Consider the following 16,354-nt stretch of genomic DNA (forward strand, 5'->3'; position numbering starts at 1 on the left):
CCACCTTCCCTCTCTACCTCATCTGCTGTTGTTCAATTCTCTCCCTTGTTTCCCACCCTCTTTCCCCTCACAACCTCTTATATGTAATTTTGTGTAACATTGAGGGTCTCCTACCATTTCCATATGCTTTCCCTTCTCTCTCCCTTTCTCTCCCCCCACTCATCTTTGTTTAATGTTAATCTTTTCCTCATGCTCTTCCTCCCTGTTCTGTTCTTAGTTGCTCTCTTTATATCAAAGAAGACATTTGGCATTTGTTTTTTAAGGATTGGCTAGCTTCGCTTAGCATAATCTGCTCTAATGCCATCCATTTCCCTGCAATTCCATGATTTTGTCATTTTTTAGTGCTGCGTAACACTAAACAACCTCTCCATGTGAGGCCCCCCAGGGAATGAGTAATGCTGTCTGTCTGGACACCGAGCACTAGAGGCATGAAAGGATGACCACCCCATCTTCTCTTATGCTGTGCTCTTTTTTGCTCTCTTCACAGAATCAGCCACATGCTTAACACTAAGGGATTTATGTTCTTCCCTCTAGTTTGTTTTTGCTGTAGAGTTAAACAATATTTTTTCTATTACACTGAATTACCAAAACCTTACTCATCCAAATCAAGGAAGACATATAAATAAATATAAAGAGTCTTTAAATATAAACATATAAATAAATATAAAGACATATAAATAAATATAAAGACATATAAAAATATAGAGAGTACATTAGTGACATTGCACAAACTCTTATCTATTTATATTCCATATTCCCCTGATAAATAGGATTAATGGACTTAAAAATCAAAATTTTTCCCAACCCTCTATTTTCATGAAATCCTATCTTAAGCCATATAGTGATAAAAGCATTTATCCTATGGTGTCTTTTTATTTGGTTTTATAATATTGGAATTATATCATACTTACTATTGTTACATTGGCTTTCTTAACAATATATTGTGGATATTCCTCAAGTAGAGCTCACTCATTTGTAAAACAACACCATGATGTTACATTCTTAAGAGATTAGCATTACAGTTTGCATAATCATTTTGCTATTAATTTATAATTCTTTTCTATTTTTCCCTTCTACAAACAATATTGTAACAAATGTCCTTGCACATGTAACACTATATACTAGTAGGTTTATTACTACAAGATGACTGCCAATGGTTGTAAGATCACAGAATATCTATTTTTTGAACAGATATTGTCATATAACTTTGTAGGAACAATTGTTGTCAATTGGTATTTCATATCTTGATAAAAAACACTGGGATTTTTTTTTATAACTTGACCATTAATCTAAAGTCAAAGAACATACAGAAGCTTAAAAATCAAAAAACAAACAAAGCCCACAAACCTATGCTAGGAAATGCCTGAAATCCAAGGAGAATGCAATGGCATATGATGGTAAATGTTCCAAAAGCAAATGCTTACTTTTTTCCTTTTCTTCTCTTTCCTCACCTTATTTTTTTTTCCTTTTCCCTGTAGAGGCTGAAGTGATAATAAATTATAAGATTAGGTATTGATGTATTTTTTCCCCTTACAATAGACTTCACATATTGAGAAATAGTGAAACATCCAATCCTGAAAGTGAGTAGCCACCCAAGAGAGGTTTCTAGAGATGTTCTCTGCATAGGGTAGGAGGTTGATAAGAGTAATGGGAATAATGTATACCCGTGATGGTTTTTTAGGAAAAGTGCCATGTATGTTTTTTTAGTGTCATTTTGCTTTTTTATGTATTCTTTTGTTTTGTTTTGCTTGCTGGATGTTACCTCTATGTCCTTTCATGAGTTAATTTTCCTCAGTGTACTACCTGTTTATGCAAACGTTTCTATCTTACCGACTATTATCTACTTGTTAACTTTTCTCTAAATTCTACTTGCTTTGTTTATGTAAAAAAAAAATACTTTTAATTTATTTAAAATAATAATGTTAATTGATTTAAATAAATACTTTTAATGTTTGTAATTTTTATAAACAATGAGGGATATTGAGTACAAATTACTTTGGGGATTACTCAGTACTTATATTTTAAATGTCTAATATTTGTTACCACAAGACATTGATATTAACTTACTCTTTATTACCTTTCTGGTTAGCATGAATTCAAAAAAAATTTTTTTCAGCAGATTTTACTCCTCTATTCATTTAATCAGTAAATATTTATAAGCCACTGTTCATAACATTCGTAGAAAGTCACCCATACATACTTCTAAGAAAGGCATTCAACATGCCAGGCACTGTCCTGTTCACAGGAACAGAGGGAATTAGGTAAGGTCCCTTTCTAGTGAAGTTTTCTTTCTGAGTTATGTGTGTCTCTCTGTGTGTTTGAGTATACATATATGAGCATGTGCATGATCATGTTTGTGTTTTTTCACATTATGGGCACAGAAAAAAACAAGTAAACTGATAAAATTCAGCTGCTGAAAGGGATATGCTCCAGGGGATGTCTCAGTAACCCAGGACCTGAGACTGCTTGTGAAGCCTATTGTCTCCACCTGTCACCTGAACTGAGCCCAGGACCTTAGAGAGCCTTGTCTTGGGGCAGGATCCCACCAACTGCTACTTACCAGTGCTTCCCCACTGTCTGCTCCTGCAGGAAACAGACCCAAGAGCTGTCCAGCCACTGCACCCTGCACAGGTACCTCATCCCCTCACACCTTCCCCATGGCTTCCAGGGGCTCCTTTCCTCCCACCAGGGAGTAAGAGGAGGTGCTGCTGCCTTTTCAGACAAAGAGAAGCTCCGACTCAGGGGAGGAGACAGCGAGTGTTCAGGGCGAGTGGAGGTTTGGCATGAAGGCACCTGGGGCACTGTGTGTGATGACTCCTGGAGCCTGGCAGAGGCTGAGGTGGTGTGTCAGCAGCTGGGCTGTGGCTCTGCCCTGGAAGCCCCAGGAGAAGCTGCATTTGGCCCTGGAAATGGAAGCATCTGGCTGGATGAGGTGCAGTGCAGGGGCAGGGAGCCCTCTCTGTGGGCCTGTGCTGCAGCACCCTGGGGACAGAGTGACTGCAAGCATGAGGAGGACGCTGGTGTGAGGTGCTCTGGTGAGTAGCAGGACCAGGATGGGGGGACAGGGTTGAAGTGTGTTTGCATCCAAAGGGCTTCCCAGTTTGCCCTGCTGCCCTGAACTCTTGGCATCTGGAAGAGAACCATGTGCCAGTGGTGATGGGTGGGCAGGAATGACATTCCCAGACCAGCACAATGCAATGATTCCATTTTCCTTCTCTTCTTCCCAGGTAAAAGGACACGAATTCACCCCACTCCTAGAAATAAGTGGTTCTTTTACTCTGAATCAGGTAATAAGGAGTTAAGTAGATTTTCAGTGTTCTGCCCTATAGAGTCTACACAGGCCTGATGATCAGGTGTTAAAAGAAGCCATCATTTTTATTAAGTTGTCTCAGAGAGCTCCAAAGCCTCACACACATTCACTTTATGGAAAACCCTTCAAACTAGACTCAGAAGATAGTTGACACAGCCCAGATCAGGATCTAGGGTGGCAATATCCTGGGATTCAGGCAGATCTATGATGACTGAACTAGAGATTTCATGGTCCTGAAGATTCAAGTGATGACCAGGATAATTGGGTTCTCCTGAGCTTATGGTCCTCTCTAAAGACTCATGGCCCTTTTCTTTTTCAGGCACCAGTTCAGCCTCAGCCCCTGTCCCTGGCATCTTCTCCTTACCTGGGATCCTCTGCATGATCCTGGGAGCCCTTCTGTTTCTGGTCCTAATCATCCTGGGAACTCAGCTGCTCAGATGGAGAGCAAAGCACCAAGGTGGGGCATAGGAATGCTGTGACCAGAAAGTATGCAGGGATAATATAGGGTCAATTGTGGGTTTTTGTTTTGTTTTGTTTTTTAAGTATACGTTTTACCTTGTTCTGATTATATGAAAAACTTCTCTACATGGACTTGGAGATTTAGAACACATGAATTCATCCTAGGTTAAAAAATGAAGCCCCAATGCCCCAAAATATGATGGTTTCCCATATGAAGAGTGCTAGTGGAGACTGGGTATAAGATCCAGTGGTGGCCAGGAAATCTAGTTCTAGCCCAATGATCACAAAGATAAAGAAAGGGACCATAAGCTCAGGAGAACCCAATTATCCTGATCATCACTTGAATCTTCAGGACCATGAAGTCCCTAGCTCAGAGGGTATCTCCAAGAGTGTGCATTGGAGAAGATTTTGTCTGTTGGTAAAGGAAAGACTTCTAGGAGCAATATCTGAACTCATTCTGCTTTCCACAGCCTTATCCACTTTTGAAGCTGCTGTTGATGAAGTCCTGTACCAGGAGATAGATCACTCAATAAATCCAGAAAATGAGAGCCTGCTAAACAGCCCAGGTGTGTTCCATAGCCTCCTTTTCTTTGCATGAGTTTGCCATCAGTGTGGGAATCTTCAGTAAGCAAAGACAACATGACTAACCCTGCCACACATGGCATATTAGATAGCTTTTTATTACTGAAATAAAATGCCTAAGATAATCAAATTATAAGGAGGAAATATTTATTTATTTTGACTCACATTTTCAGATGTTTTACTCCATGGTAACCTGGCAGCATATCATGCTGGGAGCAAGTAGTGGGGCAAAGATGCTCACCTCATAGTGACCAGCAAACCAATAAAAAGAGGAAGAGATTAGCATCCTATAATCCTTTTCAAGACCATGTTCCCAACAACTTAATACCTCCCACTAGTCCCAGCTCCTTAAAGGTTTTACCTTTTCCATTACCACCAACCTGTGGACCAATCATTTAAAACATGAACTTTTAGGAATATTTCTGGACCTCTGTAACAATTCTCAGCATCCTCCAATGGCAAGAGCTCCAAGCCCTCTCTCTACAAGTATGAAGCTTCAAAATTTCTTCTGAACCATAAACAAAAATTTCTTCTGGACCTCCTACTGTGTTTTTCTATGATGTTTTCTCTCTACTAGGAACCATGTCTAATGGCTCAGCAACTGAGCTACCCTATAACCCAGGGGACAGTGAGGAGAATAGAGACCCTGAATCTGCCCCAGGTAGTAGAGACAAGTCTTCCCTTGGATAGTGAGGGTGAGGAGGAGGTTATCATCTGAGAAAAACTTTCTATGATTAGGATGGGAAGGGTCTCTTCTGTCTGGTTCACAACTATTTTTTTTCCTCTCCACCCTCTCTGTCATCTAGAAAAGGAAAGATTACATTCTAATCTGTTAGTTTCCATAGCTACTTCCTTATGGTCATAGGTATACTTCAAACATATCATTGTAAAAACCCAAGGTCATAATTTTAAAAAGAACATTTGAACCTGATCATCTCAAAAATTTCTTGGTGAAAGAGGACATTGAGAAGCATGGATTTGAGGTTTTGATCCTGAAATAGAGGGATGTATGCACCATTTTGTGGTTTAAGTGATACTAAGAAAAATAATGATCTTCATAATCCCTGAAACACATGGAGTGTGTGATATCTGTACTTATCAATCACTTAGCTCTTGTCTACACCTTTGTAGACCTAAGAAAGGAAGACATCCTGGATCTTCCCCAAGTGGTAAAAATGGAGAGTTCCTGAGATGAGGCATGTCCAGGAGTGCTCTGTCAAGATGGATCTTAAGGACAGCAGAGCAATAGAGGAGGTTGAAACCCATGCCTCCTGGAATTGGAATTAGTAGGATAGCCTATGTGTGGGAGACAGAAAGCCAGGCTTCTCTTCTGGACAGCACTGTGTCTCCATTGCCTCAGAGGCCATATGAACAACATGCATTCTCCTTAATCCTGATGAAATCTCCCTGACTCACTGATACGTACATATTTTTTCAACCCTCTACCACATGCCTGAAAAGAGTGCCTCAAACTCAGCATAACTTTTATCGATGTTTTGTGGAATAATGTTAGTAAAATATTATTGACCTTAGTATACTGAAATATTTAGATGATTTATGTGGTTTCTAAGAATACAGAGATCAATTATGCCTTTGGGACAACCTTGGAATATGGTGCCTATATTTATCAGCTATTAGAATCTCTGCATTAGAAGAGACTGAAGACATCACCTTGACTAACCCCCTAGTGATAGGAATGGGGTTCCCCTCGGTGAAATGAGAAATAAAAGCTAAGAGAAATAAAATGGCTGAAAATCACAGAACACAGAAAGTAGTTTCAAAAGCGGGGATAGGACAAGCAAGCTAATCAAACGAATTGAGCTTCTGGACAAAATGGAGCCCACACCTGCTTTATTTATATCAGGAAACATCAAAGGCCTTCCATAGCATATTCTTTACCAAACTAGGATAAAGGTGGGCTGACCAGTTCCTAATAGGATATGCCCATCTCTGGTCCTACTGTGAGGAAACTTTCTAGCACAGTGGAGGGAAAGGTCATATGCATTGGGTGATCTATTGCCCTGGGAAAGCCACAGAAAGTTCCCAATGCCAGGCCTATCCCTCCTTGGCTTCCAAGGTGAGAGAAGGTCCTCATGTATTTCATGGATGGCTTCCTGCAACTAACAAGTATCTTGCTCTTCCACTTACTCTCTGTTTTCAGAACCTGCAGGGCAGCATGCAGATGCCACCAGTAATAGTTATGATGATGTTGAAGAGTTACCTGTTTCTGAAATTCCTTCTTCCCCTGGAATGAAGGAGAAAACTTTTTTCCCAGAAGAGGGAGGTGGTGCCAGGTATTCTCAGACAGGTATGTGGATAGCTCTCTTTCCAGTTGTCCTGCATTATTGTCATGGAAAAGATGGATTTGGACATGTTAAAGAACCATTTTCTTTTATTACAAGAATCTAGGTAGCCTTGTAAACCAAGATGATGTCATCTCTTCCATTTTTCAATAAACAACAGTTTATTGAAGCTGTTGTATTTCTTCTGAAAGGAGATAAATATTGTGTTCTCTGTCTGCACACACAGGCCATGGGATACAGACATGTATATATGAGCTGCAGAGACTTTGTGGCTTTGTTCCAATTTTCACACAACAAACTAACACCTATGTTCAGACAGCAAGTATGTGAGAAGTAATTTGGAAAGCTTTCTAGAGTTTTTATTAGTGAATTATAATTATTCATAATAGTAGCATTCATTTTGACATATTCATAAATACATTTAACATAATTTGCTCCATTTAAATATCTAATGCTTCTCCTTTCCCAGCCTCCCCTTGATCCCCTTCCTCTATTCAACTGATCTTTCTTCTATTTATTTATTGTTTTTTAGCTATTGCATCACAGTTATATTTAAACATAGAATTCATTGTGACATATTCAAGCACACAAATAGCATAATTTGGTTAATTTCATTCCAGAGTTTCTTCCTTTTCCTTCCCCTCTTCCTCCCCCTCAATCCCCTTTGACTCCACTGTTATTGTATTTTCATGAGATCTCCCCCAGATTTTTTTATTTCTTATTTCCCTCTAGTTTCTGCATATGAGAGAAAACATTCAACCCTTAACTTCCTGAGTCTGGCTTATTTCATTTAGCATGATTTTCTCCAGTTCCATCCATTATCCATTTTTCCATTTTTCTTTATGTCTAAATGGAACTGTGTGTGTGTGTGTGTGTTTGTGTGCAATCACATTTTTTTATCTATTCATTCCTTGACAGACACCTAGGCTGGTTCCATAACTTGGTTACTATGAATTCTACTGTTATAAACATAGATATACCTATATCACTGTAATATGCTGAATTCAGCTCTTTTATAAATATCAACAAGTGGAATAGCAGGGACCCTAGTCCTGTGATTGTACTAATTTGTGATCCCACCAAGAATGTATGAGTGTTTCTTACTCCTCACATCCTCACCAACACTTATTTATTTACTTTTTAATGTTTTATTAGTACATTATAGTTCTACATAATAGTAGAATAGTAGGGTTCATTTTTACATAGTCATACATGCATGAAATAAAGTTTTCTCCATTTCAACCCCTAATACTCCACTTTTCTTCTGCTCTCTCTTCTTCTGCTCCCCCTTCTCTACTCTACCAATCATTCTTATGATTATTTATAGTTTTTTTAAACTGGTACTGTATAGACATACATAAAGGTGAAATTCACTGTGGTATATTTATGTATATACATAACAAAATTTGGTCGATTTCATTCCATAATTCCTCCCTTTTGCTATCTTTTCCTCCCTCCTTGTCAATCTTTTTACTCTATTCCACTGATTTCTACTTTCATAGGATACCCCCCTTTTTATTTCCTTATTTTGTCCCAGCTTCTGCGTAAGAGATAGAATATCCAACTTCTGGATTTTTCAGTTTGGTGTATTTCACTTAGCATGATATTCTCCAGGTCCATTCATTTACCTGAAAATGCAATAATTTCATTTCTTATAGCTGAGTAAAATTCCATTTTGTATATTTGCCAATTTTCTTTATCATTCATCTATTGACAGGTGCCCATGCTATTTTCATAACTTGGCTATTGTGAATTGTGATTTTATAAACATTGATATGCCTATATCCTTGGATGAAAACTAAGGAATGACTTGTATCCCAGGGGTTTTGGAGCCTGAGGCAGGAGGATCGGGAGTTCAAAGCCAGCCTCAGCAATTTAGTGAAGCCCTAAATAACTCAGCAAGACCCAGTCTCTAAATAAAATATTAAAAAGGGTTGGAAATGTGGCTCAGTGGTTAAGCACATCTGGGTTCAATCTCTGGTACAAAAAAAAAAAAAAACAAGGAGAGAGAGTTATGTCATATTGTGATTCCTAGTCTTTTGATGAATCTCCATACTGATTTCAAAAATGATTGTACTAATTTGCAATACCACCAACGATGTACTTTTACCCCACATCTTCACCAGCATTTATTATTTGTATTCTTGATGATTGCCATCCTAACAGGGGCTAGATGACATCACAATGTAGTTTTGATTTTTATTCCCTTTATTGCTAGAAACATTATTTGTTGGTCATTTGTATTTATTCTTTTAAGAAACATCTATTTATTGATTGATTGGGTTAATTGTTTGGGGGGTGTTAACTTTTTAGGTTCTTCATTTATTCTAGGTATTAATCCCCTGTTAAAGGAGTAGCTGACAGAAGACTTTCTCCCACTTCATAGGCTCCCTTTTCATGCTCTTGTTTCCTTTGCTGTGCAGAAACATTTTAATTTGATGCCATCCCACATGTTGATTCTTGATTTTATTACTTGAGTCTTAGGAGTCTTAATAAGGTACCTATAGCAACATGTTAGAGAGGTGAGCCTATTTTTAATTCTACCAGTTGCAAAGTTCCTAGGTCTTTGATATATTTTCAGTTGACTTTTGTACAGGGTGAGAGATAGGGGTCTAGTTTTATTCTACACATGGACATCCAGTTTTCCAGCACCATTTGTTATAAATGCTATTTTTTCTCCAACATATGTTTTGGGCACCTTTGTCAAGTATTAGATGAAAATATTTATTTGGGCTTATTTCTGTCTTCTATTTCTTTGTCTTCTGTTTTTATGCCAGTACCATGCTATTTTTGTTACTATAAAACTGTAATATATTTGAGATTGAAAATTGTGTGATGTTTCCAGCATGTTCTTCTTGCTCAGTATCGCTTTAACTATTCTGGATCTTTTATTCTTCCATATTCATTTTAGGACTGATTTTTTCTACTTCTGTGAATAATGTCATTGATATTTAATGGGGATTGCAATGAATCTGTAGATTGCTTTTGGGAGTATGACCACTTTAACAATATTAAATCTGCTAATTGAAGAACAAGGGATGTCGTTCCATCTTCTAAGATCTTTCTCAATTTCATTCTTCAGTGATCTATAGTTTTATCTTAACGGTCTTTTACCACCTTGGTTACCCTTATTACCAGGTTTTGGGTTTGGTTTTTGGTTTTTAGAGGATATTATGAATGGAATCGTTTTTCTGTGGTTTTTTATTTTGTATTGGGTTCACTATTGGTATATAGCAAATCTATTAAGTTTTGCTTTTGGTCTCAGTTTTTGGTTTTTCTTTTTGTTGGTTTGTTTTTTTGTGGGGTTTTTTTGTTTTGTTTTCTTTTGTTTTGTTTTTTTGGTGTTGTTTGTTTGGTTCTAGAAATTTAAACCAGACTGTTTTACCACTGAGCTACATCCCTACCCCTGTTGGGTTTTGTTTGTTTGTTTGTTTGTTTGTTTGTTTGAGACAGGGTCTCACAGAGTTGCTTAGGGCCTCATTAAGTTGCAGAGACTGGTCTTAAACTTGCAATCCTCTTGTCAGCCTCTCCAATTGCTGGGATTATAGTTTGCAACACAGCGCTCAACATGAAAAATCTATGAATGTTTGTATGTTGATCTTGTGTCCTGCTATTTTGCTGAATTTGTTTACCATTTCTGAAAGTTTTCTGGTAGAGATTTAGGGGTCTTATATGTATAGAATCATATCAACTGCAAATGAAAATAATTTTACTTCTTTTCCCTTTGTTATCCCTTTAATTTTCTCCTTTTGCCTAACTTCTCTGGCTAAAACTACAAGAAATATATAGAAGTGGTAAGAGTTTAAATCCTTGTCCTGCTCCTGATTTTAGAATAAACGCTTTTATTTTCTCTCCATCCATTATGATGTTGGTTTTCAGTTGGTCACTTACAGCCTTCATGAGTTTGAGACACTTTCCTTCTATTCCTAGTGTCTTCCATGTTTTGGGAGGGATAACAGGGATTGAACTTGAACTCAGGGGCACTCAATCACTGAACCACATCCCCAGCCCTATTTTGTATTTTATTTAGAGACAGGGTATCACTGAGTTGCTTAGCACCTCTCCGTTGCTGAGGCTGGCTTTGAATTCGTAATCCTCCTGTCTCAGCCTCCCAAGCCACTGGGATTACAGGCACGTGCCACTACGCTCTGCCTCTTCCATGTTTTTAACATGAGTGAGTGCTGATTTTTGTCAATGACTTTTTCTGTCTATTGAGATGGTCATGTGATTTTTTGTACTTAAGTTTATTTATGTGATGATTTATATTTATTGATTTTTGTGTACTGAACAACCTTTCACCTATTTTGAGGAAAGCACATAGCTAAATGTGCTTTCTAGTTGACATGTCCCACTATTAATGCATAATGTGCAATAGCCTTAACTAGAGAATATTGAAATTTTCATGCTAGAAGGAATGATTTTTGTCTTATTGTTTCAAATAACATATGGTGTTATTTCTTGGGATTGGGCTTCCTACTTGCGCATGGGCATGTGGTCCATGGGAAACAGGAAACTATTGAATTTAATTGAGCTTCCCCACTTCAGCATCTGCCAAAGGACCCAAATTGTTGTCATGAATACTGTGAGGTCAAGTGTGGTCTGTTATTGAGGTACTGAGGAATCAAGGGAGGTCATCTTCTGCTTGGAGTGCTTAAGGAATCAGCCTAGTATGGAAGAGAGGGTGCTCATGTGAGTATATTTACTCTCAGCAACCTCTGAAAATTCAGTGTTTGAACTGAATGAATCTCACATGGGATCTCCCACAATTTTGTCCCATAGTTGCTTCTACCATCCTCCTTCTCCTTGAAATCAAGGCATTTGGACAGAGCAGAGTTCCTGTGATATAGCTCTATTAATCCTTCCAGAAAAGTTCGGGTTCCCCATAGATATTTTGTAGCCATTCTACTAGTCTTTCATCCTACAAGAGGTCTCTGTATTGTCATTTTGTCACCACTAAAACCAGGATTCTCTAACTGTTTCAGGCACCTCTCCTCAGTCTCTCAGAGAAGCTGATAATTCTAACACAGAAGAGACAGCATCCTCATTGGTCCTGAGACAAGATGACCCTGGATATGATGATGTTGAGCCTAACACCACGTAGTGCTATTTTTTAGAGCAACCAAGTCTGCAGAGAACTCTTTATATTATTTCTCCTTAATAAAAGAGAATTCTGTCTTCATTTCAGCAATGTTTTACATGTATCCCTTATACATAATAAATACTCTGAGCCTCAAAGACAAGTTTTGTTCTCTTAACATGAGTACATTTACTCTCAGCAACCTCTGAAAATTCAGTGTTTGAACTGAATGGATCTCACATGAGATCTCCCACAATTCTGTCCCATAGTTGCTTCCTTTAGATGGACAGATATTCATTCTTCTCATGAATATCATGAAACTGAAATGCAGTCCTGAACAAAGTTTTTCCCAAAAAAATTGCAAAAATTTTCTAAGTGGCTGTACATACAATGAATTTTTTTCACCCCAGACCATCTTCACATATTTATTGGAATCAGAAAAGAGTAAGTAGACCAAGCATTGCAATTCTCTATGCTACGGGCTCATTATTCTCTACAGCCATTTCCAAAATTTAGTTATACACATGCAAGCAGAATGAATGTTTCCATATCTGCCTTCTGTGTAATATTAAATCAAGATTGTCTTTACTATTTTTTGTGATTTCTCCCTTTTCCTTTATGAGTTTTTTATGTTTTTATTAGTGTTTTATTATACATGATAATGAGGTTCATTTTAATATATATATTCATATAATATAATTTGCTCCATTATGATCTCCAGTACTTCCACTTTCCCTCCTCTCCTCCCTTTCCCTTATTCCTGGTCACTACTCTACTGGTCTCCATTCTATTTATTTATTGATTTTTAATTGGTGCTTCATAGATACTCAATTCACTGTGGTATGTTTGTATATGTACATAAAATAATTTGGTCAATTTCATCCTGCATTTCTTCTTTTCCCTGTCCCTCTTCCTTCCCCCTCAGTTCTCTTCCTCTACTCCACTGAACTCACTTCTATTTTCTTTGGATACCCCCTTTATAAATTTCCTTATTTCCCTCTAGCTTCCCCATATGAGAGAAAACATTTGACTTTGACTTTCTGAGTCTGACTTTCTCTATTCTTTTTTAACTTAAATATTATTTAAAAATAAAATAATGTACATGAAATTATGAAAAAAAATCTACAATCATAAACCATATGTATAGTTATTTTTCAAAAACTTTCCATATACTTCTATAATTCAAAATTTGGGGCTGGGGATGTAGCTCAAGCAGTAGCGCGCTCACCTGGCATGTGTGCGGCCCGGGTTCAATCCTCAGCACCACATACAAACAAAGGTGTGTGTCCCCCGAAAACTAAAAAAATAAATAAATAAATATTTTTTAAAAATTCTCTCTCTCTCTCTCTCTCTCTCTCTCTCTCTCTCTCTCTTTAAAAAATTTTTTGGAAATATTTCACTATATTAAAAAGTTCAAAGCCCTTAGCTTAGGCTATGAAGTATCCACATTTGGAATTCTATCTTCATGCTGAGCCTCATTAGCTACACATTCAGTCAGTTTTAAGAATAATCAATAACAAACTGTTTTCTAAACATGTAAGATTCTTTTGCAAATATGTGTTTTATACATGTCTCTGGAATGGCCCTTGTGGTACTCACCTTTTCCTACCCCATTTCTCCCAGTTTTAATTGCATTGTTTTGGGGGATTTGAGGTGGGGTGAGGGCAGGGAGGGGTATGCTTTTCATATCACTTATCAATCCAGTAAGCTAAATTGGATTAAAGTCATAATCAGACACTTAATAACTAGGAGTTCTATTGGACAATATTTACATAGTATTTGTTTTGCAATGTTGAATATAATTGATTTTTAAGTGGATAAATTTCTCACTCCAGAAAAATATATTTGTGTGTTTTATCATCTTTTTAATATTTTTAGTCATACATGGACATAATATCTTTATTTTGTTTTGCTTTGTTTTTTTTTAATGTGGTGCTGAGAATCAAACCCAGTGCCCCACATGTGTGAGGAAATGCTCTGCCACTGAGCCACAACCCCAGCCCTATCACCTTTTTAATAGTGCATGTCTTAAATGTTCACCAACTTTTGCTATCACCATTCCTTATTCCAGAAATTATAAAACCAGAGTAGATTCTATTCCTGTGTCCTATATATTTCAAGTACATAGGACAGACAGGAATGACATGCACTCTAGCTAACTCACACAAAGCTAATTTTGAAACTAGAGCTCAAGACAAAATTTGATTCTCCACTTCTGCTGGCCGGTTGGGGCCTGTGCAAGCTGCAGGCCTCTGCAGCTAAGAAAGCCCATTTTAGTTTAAGTAGCTAATTACATCAAGGGATGCTGGTGGAGTTGGCAAATCTTATTTCTTCTCTACAACCACTGAGTGGTGTGTTATAGCTCTCGGTATTGGAGCTCTAAATGGGGGATATGCCCTCCAGTGTTGCAATAGACTCTAGCAGCTCCCTGCCAACTTCTCTCCATGTTCTTGTCTTGCAAATCCAAAGAATGAGATTCATTGAACGTGGAAGGTAAGAGTGAAAGGAGTAGGACTTATTTTATTAAAAAATAGAACTCTTATAAGGGCAAGAGAGGACACAGGTAGGGGTTACCAGCAGTGTGTGCTAGTCTAGAGATTTATATAGCATTTGGGTCAATGCTATTGGTCCAAATGTATGCTAATCAGGGTTTGGAAAAGCACTAATGCTGTTGATTAACTCTTGAGTCTGAATTTCCATTCAGACCTGCCCCCACTCCTTTTCCTCACTGTTGGCCAGGAAACAGGAAGTTGAGGTCATTGGATAGTGGATGCTCAGGGATTCTGGCTGCAGCCTGTGTGGAGCAGGCATCCACATCAGGCCAGTCAGACCTCCATAGCATGATAGATCCATGTCCCCTGGCTCTCCTGTGCCCTGGCTTGCAGTGCCTTGGGTCCACACTGGTGTGGCAGACACTACTATAGCCTTGGCCCATGTTCATAGCCCAGCTCCAGACCACTGGGGCTACCTTTCCACAACTCCAGGAAAATGACTTGGCTTCAATATCATTCAATCATCATATCAACATTAATACAAAATCATTCATTGATGATCACAGACTTTTCAAAAACATCACTTTTTATCTTTTTATGAAAACTATTAGAGAAATTTACTTGGGTCTTTCCAAGTGGTAATAACTTTCTGGAGAAAATCTGAGTTTTAATTGTTGACAATTGTCCAAGCCACACTATACAGAATAAATTACCCACGTCAGAGAAGACCCTGTTTCCATGGAGAGGCATTAATATTGAAAGGAAATGAGCCTTGTCTGTGGGAGGCCAACCTTATGGGTGACTGAGTTACACTCCCCAGCTGGGTGCTGAGGCGCTCAGTCACAGAAATGGGTGTGTCTTGCTACAGCCCCATGGGTGAAGCTATGCTCACATGTTCCTTTGTAATATAACCCCAAGCCCTGTTTAGGATAGAATCTTCCATGGAAGTGCCTTGTGTGTGTCCCCTCCTCTTACTGTGCCCTTGGGTGTGGCCTACCCAGGTGTCAGTCAACCTGCTGACAGTGGACATCATGAAGATAGACTCAGCCCCTGAAACCTGACCCCTTGCCTCATTTGAATAGCTTCTCCTCAATAAAAGGGGTCAGTGTGTGCTCTCACACTCTCTCTTCCTGTGGACCCTTAAGGTCAGAGGAGCCGTCACAGCAACCCCAAAGAAAAAGGTATTTGTGTCTCTTGTGTGGTTATTTCGTGCAGCCCAGTTAGCCCAGTTTAACTAGAGTGACCCCTGAGCCTTTTAGTCGCAAGAACAGAAACCCGGCACTTGTCTATTAAAACAATCGGACTCTGAATAGAGCCTGAATGAAGAAAAGTGAAGTCATTTGATTGAGATCCTGATTCTCTTGCTCTAAAGAGAGCTGAAAAATAACTTTGCATCAACTTCAGTGGGAGAGCTAAGTTACTGTCATTTCCCCCTCTGATCTAGGTCTATACAAACCCACTGATCCCAGCTAACTCTGTGCACCAGAGTAAGGTAGACTGATCTGAGACAATGGGGAAATATGGAGACAACCATATTCATTTCTCCTTTAAATGTAAACCCAGGAATATAATTTACAAATCCAAGTCAAGAACAATTTTTGGGAAAAGAAAATGTAATGGAGATTGGCAGAATAAAATTTTTATACCTATTTCCTCCCAAGATATCAATGAAGAATATAACTATACAGAAATAAATTCCTCACTGTTTTCACAAGCAGCTATATGCATTATGTGACAGGTCCAGAGTTAAAATGGCAGAGAGACTAAATGTTACTGAGAGATTACTAAATGAGATGTTAATTTTTATTTCTTTTTGAGTAAAATCAGGATGGTTATTTGTGAATGGTCAAAAGTTAAGATTAAAAAATAGTATCCATTTAAAAATGTAAACAATTACGTAACCACAATAAAAAATCTACTCGCCACCGTGGAATCAATGTGGTGAAAGAAATGAACAAAGAAGTACATGTGTAAATGTGAACAATTGGAAAGTTTAATATTACACTTTGCCACTCAGTCATCTCCTCTATTAATAAGGGCAAAGTACTTCATTTCTACTTTTACAGAAGCAGTGAAAATTGAACTTGAAAAATTATACCAAATTACAAGGAAAGTTTGCTTCTGCAACATC

General features: G+C 38.1%; 1 protein-coding gene across 1 annotated transcript in view; it reads left to right on the top strand.

Moving 5' to 3' along the window:
• Positions 1-11,812, top strand: part of LOC107154879 (antigen WC1.1-like) — a 62,327-nt gene extending 50,515 nt beyond the window's left edge. Inside the window, 7 exon segments of the mRNA XM_048787562.1 lie at positions 2,590-2,631; positions 2,721-3,035; positions 3,228-3,287; positions 3,630-3,767; positions 4,240-4,335; positions 6,513-6,659; positions 11,637-11,812. Coding sequence (XP_048643519.1) covers positions 2,590-2,631; positions 2,721-3,035; positions 3,228-3,287; positions 3,630-3,767; positions 4,240-4,335; positions 6,513-6,659; positions 11,637-11,812 — 974 coding nt within the window.
• The last annotated feature ends 4,542 nt before the right edge of the window (positions 11,813-16,354 follow it).

This window comes from Marmota marmota, unplaced genomic scaffold, assembly GCF_001458135.2.
Source record: "Marmota marmota marmota unplaced genomic scaffold, marMar, whole genome shotgun sequence".
NCBI lineage: Eukaryota > Metazoa > Chordata > Mammalia > Rodentia > Sciuridae > Marmota > Marmota marmota.